The 12,951-nt window shown below is 31.8% G+C and overlaps 1 protein-coding gene across 1 annotated transcript in view; it reads left to right on the top strand.

The window, feature by feature from the left end:
• The window catches only part of ARID2 (AT-rich interaction domain 2), a 137,094-nt gene that overhangs the window by 65,766 nt on the left and 58,377 nt on the right, over nt 1-12,951 (top strand). Inside the window, exons 4-5 of the mRNA XM_031462714.2 lie at nt 4,510-4,643; nt 10,116-10,334. Of these exons, the coding sequence (XP_031318574.2) occupies nt 4,510-4,643; nt 10,116-10,334 (353 nt within the window). The remainder of the gene's footprint in view (nt 1-4,509; nt 4,644-10,115; nt 10,335-12,951) is intronic.

Raw genomic sequence — 12,951 nt, forward strand, 5'->3', positions numbered from 1 at the left:
GCCAACATGTGATAAAGGATAAATTTCTAGAAGCGAAATTATTGACATTTAGTACAGTCCTCATTTCTGACTGCTTCATACCTATATACAGTCCTTCTGACACATACATTTGAAGAGAACAAAAAAATAAAAACAATAGTTAATTGAAATGATTCCTCTTACACCTGTAAATGTACTTACTATATGCTCTCCAGGGAGAGACAGCCCAGTGTTTCACAAGTTACGCCATCCAGCTCTAAGTCCAGGATCTCCAGGTGATGTCCTCGAGACATCTGTGTTTCTCAGACTATAATTATATTCCTAACAGTGGAAAATTGGGGACATACTCACCAATGTATAACTTAGTATAGTTAGATAGAAATACCTAAAATGAAATTTTTGTTTGATGATAAATGTGAAATTATATTTTAAGTTTTATTTATATAGCCATACAGAAAGCTTTTGTGGTCTTATTTAAAAGTATGTTTATTGATTTCATTGTTTATTTGTTTCCCCCATGAGGGTGTTAGCACCGTATATATGGGGATATTGATCTGCTTTGTTTGTTCAGTATTCTAAACATCTAAAACAGTGTCTGGCACGTAGAAAATGCTTAATAATTATTTGTTGAATGAATGATTGAATACTATTTTAATCAGAGCAGTAAGCTTTAATTTTGAAAAAAATGTTAGTATAATAGTTTGTCATACATTGGTTCGAAAGTCTATTTCTGTGTTCAGTTTATTTTGATTCTTGCTTTTCCATAGTGAAAGTATGACCCATGGATGAAAATAAAACGTGAATGCAGTCATCACTGTGTACAATTAATAAATCATGATCTTTCTTTTTTTTAAATTCTGTCTATTAATTATACATTGTTCTGCTGTTGAGTTACTTAACATTCTTCCCTGAGGTCAATTTTTCTTGCAAATTTTGGGATACTGTCAAATTTTTACATTTTTATAAATGGATTCAAATCAATTACTGGACAAGTAAGGATAATGGTAGACAAGGTAAATCCAAATCTCTGTTTTTATATTCTCCAAAATCAGTAAAGATCAACAAGAAGAACAAATAAAACTATATAAATCCACACCCTCGATATAGCTAGAAGACAAAATACTACAAACTTCAAGTTTCCTATAAGTAGAAAAGTAAACATCAAATCCCAGTAGAGAGATTTTTCTCTCCTGAAGCAAGCATTTGTGGAGAACAAGGGCAATTCTGAAAATCTGTGGAGGAAACTAGTATTGCTCTAAAATTACCATTGGAAAGAGAAGCCATATCTTAAGTACAAAAGAGTCCTGCTCGATCAGAGCACTGACCATAGGTCCTGGGCTTAAAAGTGTGTGTGTTTTGAGGACTGTAGTCTTTGGAAGGTATTTTTTCTGAGGGAAAAGAAATTTAAAGAGGAGGGAATGCACCTTTGGAGATTAGATAATGAAGGAAAAGAAGCAAAAGGGAGTAATTTAAGGTCCTGCAAAATAAAATAGAAAAATAAAATAATTTCTATATTATATGGTAACTGTTCATATTTGCCCTTGTCCTGTAAGTCTTTGACCTAGTCATCTTAAGTCTGTGCCCTATGGCATAGAATTCACTACAAAATAAGTTAATGCCAAGTTGAAGACAAAGAAGTTACAACTTGCCCCACTTTAATCTGTACCTAATATTGAACTAAGGAACCTAGTTTTCTGTGTTGCCTGATGAGAGAGTGACTGCCATCTGTATTCCCATATTTTACCAATCTTGAATTAAATATGTAGTGTGCTAGGCAGATTACTGTAAGAGTTTAGTAGAAACCTGTTTGATTAATAGCTACTTGAAGTGATGTTATTGACTATGAGAAGAGAGGGAAATGTGCAGTCTAGCATTTGTAGTTTAAATGTGTAACTGTAGTTTAAAACAGTGTATCTTAGTGTGTAAACTGAGTCATGATAGAAAATTTAATCTGAAGACCTAGACTTCGAAGTGTAACTTTATTTTAGCTACTTTCTCTTGTCTATTAATACTTTTTAGATTTTGGAAGTATAGCTCTTTGAAAACCAAAAGACTTTGTGCTTATTTATTGAGAAGGACAAGAGATCAGAACTGGATGCCAAAACCTCAGTTGAACTAAGAAAGGTTGAGTCTCAGTTGGAAATATTTAATCATGCATGAGAGCAAGTACTGATCCTCGAGCCAGGGAAATAAAAAATTTTTAAATCATAACAATTTGCGTAAACCATAAATTTCTGGGGATTGGAATTATATGAAGAATGTGTTCGGAGGAATAGGGTTAGAATGTTCCAAGGGGCTAAGAGTCATATTTTAAATATCTTATGAGAATTTAAATTATGAAGGGTTTTATGTATATAATACATATTTACTATTTATTTTGAATATCTAATACTTACGTTGTTGTCAGTCACTTCATTTTGCTTATGCTCCATTTTGGGTGTTCTGGGAGGGAAAAGATAATAGTCATGTTGTTTCTATACTAGTAACATTTTCTCCCCCAGCTGTGATAAAAAACAAATTTTAAATCTACCTTATGAGTAACAAAGTTATAAAGAGCATCTTAAGCATATTATTAGCGTAAGGTTTAGATGTAAAAATTCTACATCGTCATTGTTATTTTGAATGTATTTAAATAAAAATTATTTAATAAAATTAATTATTTTTAGTTCGTTTTTAACCATTCCACAGTGAGTTCAGTTCTGAAAGACCATGCTTTCTAAAATACTTCTTTCAGTACTGTTGCTTCTGGGATTTCAAGAGATGTAGATAATCCCTCATTTGTAGGAAATGTCATATAATTTTTGAGCAGCTACTTGTGTCCAAATTTATGTATACTCTTTATGACATCAGCATTAGAAATTCAGAAAGAATAGTCTTGATTTATTACCTATTTAAGTCCATTTTGAGTCTATACTGGAAAGAGACTGCCTCTTTTTAATCATCTTTTTGTTTTCTTTTGTTTTATGTTTTTAGACTGTAAATTCTATCTGCTGGGGCACCGCCCCAGGATCATGGTGAAACGTGTGCTGCTGCATGCTCTCCTCAGTGCTCAAGGGTTATATCTGGGCATGTGTCTCTCCTTTTAATATCTCCAACAGAAGAGGAAAGTGTTAGATTCATTAGCTATCAAGCTGCCAGCTAGGAAAGAGTTCCTTGCTCAAACTGAGCTTATATGAAGAACTTGGAAGGAATGGAAAGAGACAGTTTAATGCCTTTCCAGGGTCTTAGATGTGTATTATTGTGCCTGGTAAAGCTGGAAGGGGAAAATGAGGAATGGTACTGATTTTCCATGTCATTAGTTTTTATATTTGTGAATTTATAACTTATTTTCATCCCACCTTGAAAGTTAAGGTTTGGTACTAAAAACAAAATAATACTTCTGAGGTCATGCTATATATTCACTGATACACCCCTCCGTCATCTCAGCTGTCTATAGCTGTTAACAGCGAAGGGTTGAGTAGCTGCAGGACTTTTAAAATAGTGACTGATGGACTTAGTACCTGTCTTGGTCAGGAATAGTAGAAGAATTGACCTATAAATAATCACATTTAGAACTTCTCTATGATAAATGTAAGTCATTGTATTAGTGAGCTTAACTTCTTGTGAAGTATAGTAATGAGCTTGGTAGTTACAGTGCTTTGTTTGACAGGGGTTTGACCAGTTATTTCCCCATTTTAAAATCTTTCTTGGAATTTTGTTGTAAATTGGTAGATGATGATATACTATGAATTTGGAATTCAGTTCTATTTAATGTTAGACCATACACAGTAATGGTGATACAGTGGGGAATATAGGAACTATCTTATAAAGTGATCAAAATACATTGGGCACATCACTTTTTGATGGAAATTTGGCCATATTTCTGTTTACAATGAACATGTCATTTCTGATGTCTGCCAAGAGAAAAATATTCAAATAAGTACAGTGATTAAGCTTATTGCTGCATAATTTGTAATAGCAAAAAAAAAAAATAGCTAAATGTATTACTAAAGATCTAGTTAAATTAATAGGATCAAATGTATAGCTGTTAAAAAAGACTGAGGTAGTACTGTATGTATTGACATGCTCAGATCTCACAAATATATTGTTAAATAAAAATAGGCACAGAAAATATGCTATGCACGTGAACCTGTGGTTATCTCTGATGAGTGAGATTGGAGAGGCCAGGGAAATCTTATTTTCACGTGTTTTTTTTACAGTGACCATGTATACTATTTTTTAATCAGTAAATAAAATGTACTACCATTCATTCACATGTAGTTGTTCTTTGATATTCTTTACTTTTATATTTTTATTTGACTAGTGGTGGGGTCTTTTCTGAAAATGTAAAAGCACTTAGAACGATTGCATTGAGTTTGTCTGCAGTATTACTGCTGAAATGACTGTTCCACTAATATAAGAGGTTTGTGGTATCTTATTATTTTTAAATGTAGGGCCTTTAGAAGAGGAAAACAGATATATGTGGTAGAAGTTAAAAAATAAGATGTAAATCTGTTTTTAAATCTCTACTGTGCTGTTTTTCTATTTCAGTTACCTAGAAAAGTACGAGAAAGTTCATCATTTTGGGGAGGATGATGATGAGGTACCACCAGGCAATCCAAAACCACAGCTTCCTATTGGTGCAATTCCATCTTCCTACAATTACCAGCAACACAGTGTGTCAGGTAAATATCACTGGAAAGGAACAAGGCATAGGTCCACAGTTTTGAATTAGGAAAATAGACATCATTCAATGAATTAGTCCCTTACTTTGCATATAAAAATCCTTAAAGCCTTGGGGTAAGGTGGCTTCCAAAGATTAGCACCTAATTTGGTATGAGGGCCCTTTCTGTCACAGACTGCAAATAGGGCTTTTAGCTGAAGGAATTTTCAGAGTTACAAGTACACCTCTGCTTTCAGGTGAAGTTTCTTTCTTATTTCTTTGGCTAAAGATGACTTTATCCTGAATAGTCACTAAAATGAGAAGAGGAATGTCCTGTTAGGATTAAGAAAGCCAAAAAATATACTCAACTAGCATCCACTAGATTGTCTGATTACCAGAATTCCCAGCATCAGAAGTCCTCAGACATGTTTCTAACTATTCAGCTATTTTCATGTCATAGTACTAGGTACTGAGATTTTTTTCATTTAAGTCATTTTTGTAATGGTTATAGAGGAATCTGCAGCTTAAAAGGACTCATATTGAGAGTAGTCAGGTTGAGAGTGTAATAACAAGATTCTTGAGGCAGAGTAGATGGGAGTTCAGTGTTTAGTGACTCTAGGGGTTGATGACTAGGAAGAGAGCTCTGAAGAGATAAGTATCTGTTTTGTTCGGTCACCAACATTTGGCCTAAGAAGAAGGAGATATGTCTTTTTGAAGGGTATGTTCTTTATGCAATATACAATTATCTGGATCTGTATTATTCTTCATTGGTACCTAATCCCAGTCTCTTAGTTAATCCTTAGATTTAAGCTCTCTCATTTATGCCAGTATCACTGACTTTTTTGTTTTACTTTCCATTACCTGTTTTCAAAGTTTCCTTCATGTTGAATTTGACTCTATTTCTTCTCTAGTCAGTAATAGCTGAGGAAACAGTGATCCCCATTAGAAGAGGCTTCATCTGATACTTTTGTATAATGGGGCTGCGGAGGGGTGGTGGCAGTGGCAAGTGCAAACCAAATCTAGCTTTGTTTTTAATTAGAAGTTACTGCCTCAAGAACCAGTGTTAAAAGAGAACACCATCTGATGATCTTGCTAATAGTTTAAGCTGGTAAAATAAAATAGGGTGACTTGTTAGAAGATATGCTTCCTGTTCCTAAAAGGGCTAATGAGCACTGTCTGATTCAAGGATGTTATAGAGGGCATTCCTATATTGAATGAGACATTGTACTAATGGCCTTTAAGACCATCTTACAACTCTGTGTGCTTCCACTACAGTGACAGCAGGACTGTCCATTCTCGTAGCTTAAACAGAGTTTTGTTTCTATACAGTTTCCCAAACTGACCCGTTTCTACATTAAATCTAGTTTAAAATGAATTTTTTTCCGGGATCTATTTTTCTCCACCCCACCCCACCCCCCAATTAAAAATGATTTACTTCAAGAAAGAAGTGAAATATTTTTGGTATTTCAGAAGCATAGTGGAAGTCACTGATAGAGCTACACAGTTTGAGGGAATGACAGAATTGCTTAACCTGGTGTTATAATAACTCCTTTCTGATATGCTGTCATATGCCTGTCTTTTTTTTTTTTTAAAGAAGAATCTGAACAGTTATGTAACGTATGTAGCATGTTTGATAAAATCAGGATTGGGGAGTCATGAAAGGAAAAACTAGGAATTGCTGGGGAACAACAGACTACAGTATATCTAATTCAAACTGGAAAAAGAGGTAGTATTTCAGGGCAGCATTTATGAATTTAAGGTACTTCTCATTTTTCTAGAAGGAGCCGTAGAAACATCACAGTATTCTGAAAATTAACATGATTATCAGTATACAGAACAAACCCTTCACTGATGATACTTTTCAAATATCAGTAAGGAGACTATAGTAAGCTCCATAGCTGTCAATTTGTGTGTGTGTATGTGTGTGTTTAAATAAACACCAAAGTAGAATTACATGGTGATAGATTATGAGCCTATAGGAAATTTCAGTTAGAACCTTTAAAACATTTGTGTCTATGTTTTTGATCCATAGAGTAAGCCAGCCTTACTCTTCTTGTAGGTTTGGATTAATATATTTGGATATATAAATTTATCTAGGGATGCTTATATTGTTGATATTAGGAAAAGCTATTCTAAAACAATATTTTGAAAGATAATACAATAAATTTAAAGTGGCAGTAGCTTCAAGACATTTAGCATGGATTGCAGTTCTACTCCTAATTATCATAATAGAATATTGTGCATTGATAGAATATGGGACCAAATTTTCCTTTAAGGATCTTGACTCTTTTTGCCCAGTGACGTTAAGTGGCCCAAAAAATATTAGGTAGATTTTGCTTTGAATTTAGGATTATTAAATATTGACATCAAAATATGGTATCATTTATTACATAGTTTTTTGCACTTTTCCTTGCCATGAATACCTTCTTTTTCTATTCTTTTCCCCTTGGCATTGATTTGGATATAATCATTTATGCAGGATTATAGGGTAGATTATTAAGGACTTTTTGTTTATATTCTCTTAAATTTTAAAATTAAAATAAGTTAATTTTTAATTAAAGTTTAAAATTTTTAATTTACTTGCAATACCTTTAGTAGAAAAATTGTGAAAGACAAAATCGACAAATGATAACTCACTGAAAGTAATAGAATGTAAAAGTTTACAGCTGGCCAGGATTTTAGTGATCATTTAATCCAGTCCAATCATTTTGGCCAAAGGAGGCGGAGCATCCTATCCATTTGTATTTTGGGTACTTAAACTCAGAAAAGTTTCATACTGGAAGATTAACTTTTTTCATTTAATCAGTTGTAATTGAGCAAAGATTTTCCTTTACATGTCTCAAATTCTAACAGACATTTGAACTACAACAGTCACTGCCAATGTCAATGAAAAGAATGTACTGTATGATTCCTGCGATGTAAATAGCACTCCAGGAACAATCCTCCCTTTCCCTTACACTGAAAACAAAAAGAAGTGATTGCCTCAGATTAAATTAAGTTTGTCAGCAGTGATGCGTCCATATAAACTTTGAGTCAGGAATGTTAAAAATAGATTTCCGATCCCATTCTGATTATAAAATTGTACCTATTCAGTCATGTCTCCTTGGGGATGGGAAGGGAGGCTCTGAAAATCTGGTAAGCATTTTCTCCTACATTACCTTAGGAATCTTTACCAAGCCTCATATAATTAAAGGATTTTCATAATTATCATATTTATTCATTTTATTTTAATTCAAGATGTCTTTGGCAAAGTCATTCATGTAAGGATGTAATGAATTCAAATATTATGGCATCTGTCATTCTTCACTAGCAATCAGAACAATTCTAAGATCATATTGATATCTTGTAATAATCTTAATGAAAAAGAATATGAAAATGAATGTATATATGTATATGCATGACTGGGACATTGTGCTGTTCACCAGAAATTCACACATTGTAACTGACTGTACTTTAAAAAAAAAGATCATACTGAAAGCCCATAAACAAGACTGACAGTTGTTGAATGTGGGTTCCAACTTTTTTCTGTTGAAATTTGCCTGAAAATTTTGTGGAATCTAAAAACTTAACTGTTGATGAGACTTGACATCTCATGATTAATTCCAGTGTGCAGTATAGAAATATAAAAAAATCTGTTCCTCTGTTCACAGAAGTTACATTTTTTTCCAGATACTTATTTGATGTTATTTATGAGAAATTTCATTTAATCAGGATTATAATGAATGAACAATGTATTATTGTTCAAACCTAAATATTGGGAAAAAATCTGTCATATTCATTTATAATTGTATTATGGCACTTACTCAAGAAACTCCTAGAATATTGTAGCATTGAAGAGGTGTCTTCTCAAATATTACATTGGGAAATGAAGATTTTTTTCTGTAGCATGTTGTGACAGTAGGTTCCTATTTACATTCCATTTAGTGACATTTAATTTTTTTTTAATCTGTATGTCTCTGAAATGTTTTATCTGGCAGTTTTCTAACTCTTTGTTTCTTGCCTTTTCCCATTAAACTAGTTAAATCTTTATGTGAAAAATGTACCAGGGATATATGTTTCAGGACATAGCTACCAGGGCCTAAACTGCACCAAGTAGAGTCAGTACTCGTAGAAATACAACATCTTCTTATATGTATGAATTTCTTATATGTATTATGATTATATATTACTGTCCTATAATCCCATCTTCCCTACCTTCAAAGTTTTTAAAGTGTTTTAAATTAATTCTCCTACATAAAATCTTTATTACCTTGGGTTAGGATAAGATTTCTTAGGACACGGAAGTGTGAACTGTAAAGGTAAAAATGTTTTTAATCAGACTACATCAAAATGAAAACTTCTGCTGTTTGAAGATACTGTTAAGAAAATGAAAAGACAAGCTACTCACTGTCTGGGAGAAAATATTTACAAAACAAATATTAGATAAATGACTCATATTCAGAATATTTTAAACTAACAATATTAAATGCTGACAAGGATGTAGAGCAACAGGAACTCTGTTCATGGCTGGTTAGAAAAATAAGATGTTACAGCCACTTTGGAAAGTAGTTTCACAGTTTCTTACATTGTAAAACATATACTTATGCATAACCCAGCAATCCAAGAAAAATGAAGAAGTATGTCTGCACCAAGTCCCATATGTGAATATTTATAGCAGCTGTATTCATAAGTGCCAGGAACTGTCCAAATGGCCCTCTGTGAGGAAATGGGTAAACAAATTGTTACAGCCATGCTATAGAACAAAGGAACCAAGCACTGACATACACGTCAAAATAGATATTAACCTCACAAGCATTTTTCTAAATGAAAGAAATCAGAAACAAAAGGATATATATTGAATAATTCCATTAATTTGGCATTTTGAAATAAAACACAAAGTAGGTCAGTGATTGTCTATGGGTAGAGGAGGCGATCAACTACCTACCAAGGAGCATGAAGAAACTTCTTCAAGGTGATAGAAATACTCTACATCTCCATTGTGATTGTGATTGTGATTGTGGTTAAAAGACTATGTGTATTAAAACTTACAGAACTAGAACTAAAAAGCATGAATTTTACTATGTTAATTATATGGCAAAGAATCTAACCTAAAAAACTACTAGTCCTCCCAAAATTGGGTAAAGAAGGTAGGCAGTGTGTCTAAAAACATGATCCTGTTAAAATTTTCAAAGGAACCAATTTTCCTGGCTTATAGTACATAAAAATCAGAATAAGTCCCTTGAAATGCAAGAGTACAAGGTGTTGATTAGGCAAATTAAGATAACAATAACAATAATAATTTGGCAATGATATCCAAGATAATATATACATTTTTTGTATGTTAATACTTTTTGAGGAATGTAATTTGAACTTAAGTTTACAAAGTTGAACTCTAAACTTACACCCGGTTTATATTTTGTTAAAGAAAAGAAGCTTCTGTCCTGTATTAAGAAGATAGTAACCATAATGGTTTCTAATTCTAAACTTAAGATGTTTTTGTTTTTATCTTTGTTAGATTATCTGCGTCAAAGTTATGGGCTATCTATGGACTTCAATTCGCCAAATGATTATAACAAATTGGTGCTTTCACTATTATCTGGACTCCCAAATGAAGTGGACTTTGCTATTAACGTATGCACTCTCCTATCAAACGAAAGCAAGCATGTCATGCAACTTGAAAAAGACCCTAAAATCATCACTTTATTACTTGCTAATGCTGGGGTGTTTGATGACAGTAAGTTTTAAGCTTATCATATTGTGTGATCATTCTGTTAAAGGTGTTACAGATTTATTTGAAGGTTTTTAAGGAGAGGAATACTTTTTATTAGTCAGTATAGAAGCAATCTTTATTTGCTTTTGTTATATTAAATGTATTATTTAAAAGAATGAATGTTTGGATTTTTTTAACCTTAAATATTTGAATAGTAATTTAGCCTCACTAGAGATTTTGAAATTAAAATTCTGTTTTTCTTAGAGTAAATATGGGTTATTGATTTGAGAAGACTGTTTGCAACAAAATTCTGATAGAGAAAACTAGGACCTGGAAGAGATTGTTTTTCTGAAGTCCATTACTGTTAGTTTGTGCTTATAATTTTTAACCTAACAGTTTAGGTCAATGCATTTGAAAATTTGCTGCCTAAATAATCAAAATAAGAATTATCAAGTATTTCATACTCTTTTCATTTGTAGAGTTTGCTAGTTGTAGGTTTTATAAATCAAATTCTTTATTTTCTGTGAAATGATCTCATAGTAAATCTAGGTTACTCCTCAGACCAAATTGCTCATTTCTCTAATTGTAGCTCAATAGTTTAATAGAGATTTAGAAAACAGATTTTGAATCTTTTTTCCTGCTTATAGTTTTTCTTTTTAAGATATATGTCAGTTGAATGTTATTTGTATAAATTTTTTTCTTTTCATCTACCCCAACACCATTGTAACTTGTTTTACCAGAAGTATATTCTATTGAAGGATTAAGGTATTGATACATATTGTAATTATTTTATCACACAAGAAAGTATGTATATAGCACAGTAGACACAGTCTGTGAATTTTTTATGGTATTTTATAGATTCATGAGTATTTTTGTTTTTAAATAGCAACATGTTTGCAAATGAGTTCGTTTTTCTGCAATTTCAGTTGGGTCAGTAGTGTACTTTTACAAACATATTTTATTTGGATAATCTAAATAGGATTTCTTAAAGTTTGACATGTACTTATTTTGTATGAAGACATTTTGAAATTATTTTAAACAAAAGTGAAAATTAGTTTCTTACCCTGTCTGAAAACTGTTTTTGGTTTCATGGAGGAGGAACAAAGATCAGTACTTCTCAGTTTTTATTGTAACTTTGAAGATCTAAATTTGGTCAATGTCCATCTCACTTTTGTGTTCTTTGCTTCCTAATATTTAATTTTGATTTTTAAAGACATCTTTCAGCATTTAATATAGAATGGAGTTTAAAATTATTTCACATTTCTTAAAAATCTTAAAATCTTAAAAATCTTTTTAAAAAGAATAAATATTCTCAAACCAGAAGAATTTTAGTGAAGTCTTACCACTTAATTATTGAATAAGGATTACATGTACATTTATGATAAAAGTGATCTTACCAGTTTTTGGTGCACTGAGGTATGACATTCTTTAGACACAGTTTATCTTCTTGCATTCTTTAGCGCTTTTATTTATCTCAGACTACGTTATTACACAGAGTAGCAATCTCTAAAACATGAATAATTTAGCGAATGCTATTTAAGGAGTGCTTCTATTATTCCAATCATCAGAAGTTTAGAATTCCAAGGTTCATAGGGACTTCATGAAGACCTACCTTATACTTAAGACAATGGTTTTACATTATGAAAACAATTCTTTTGAGTTTGAGGATTAAGGATATATTTAATTAGTAGATATATTTTATTAGGCTCTTGAGAGGTTTTGATTTTTTTTTTTTAGGGCATGGAATTTTAATTGAGAGATAAATGTAGATACCATTTCCTTTGAAATTGTGGATTGTTTATACGTTTTGTGTGTTTGAAGAACAATAATAAAAATTCCATGTGGCAAAAATTTAATTTTTATCTTATATTTCCATCCAGTATTCTTTTCCCAGTGAAGTTTTTCTTTATAAGGTTTTTTTCAGGACAAACAAACAAAATCTTGTCTCTCTTTAGTGGTGTGTGGGCTTCATTTTTCTGATTAAGCTGCTACTTATATGTAAGTTTGATATTTTATGAAATTCTTCTTTAGGTTGCTATAGTTAAATTTATTTATTAAAAACTTTCACATCTTTTCTTTATATCATGTCCCCATGACCCTAGTATCAATAAAACATTAAAATGTTTCTGTTCCTCACCTTTTTAAAATATTTTTTCAATGAAAATTTTTATTCTAACCTAAGTACTTTCACAAACTTTAATTCAATATTAAGTAAATACTAGGTCTATACTTAAAGGTTTAATAAGACTGCAAAGATTCAGTAAATCTTTTACAACAGAAAATGTATCCATTTGTTATGCTTGTCACAACACATCCATTAAGGAGATTTACTTTCATTTTTTTAAAGAATTACATTCATAAAACTAGTTTTTCAGTTAACAGTTGCCACTAGTTTTCTTTTGCACTTGAAAACCAGTAGCTTTTATTACCGACTACAGATAAATACAGATGGTTGATGAAAGTACTTACCTAATTTTTAAAGGGAGATGCTTATTGTGCCACAGCTTAATGTTTTAAAGTATAACACAGCATTTGTTTTATACTCTACTGTCTGGTCCCATAACTGATGATATGAGTTAGCAACATAAAGGAGAAAAAAGTGACATAACATGTACCTATCTATATACCTTAACCTTTGTTG

This window comes from Camelus dromedarius, chromosome 11, assembly GCF_036321535.1.
Source record: "Camelus dromedarius isolate mCamDro1 chromosome 11, mCamDro1.pat, whole genome shotgun sequence".
Classification (NCBI taxonomy): domain Eukaryota; kingdom Metazoa; phylum Chordata; class Mammalia; order Artiodactyla; family Camelidae; genus Camelus; species Camelus dromedarius.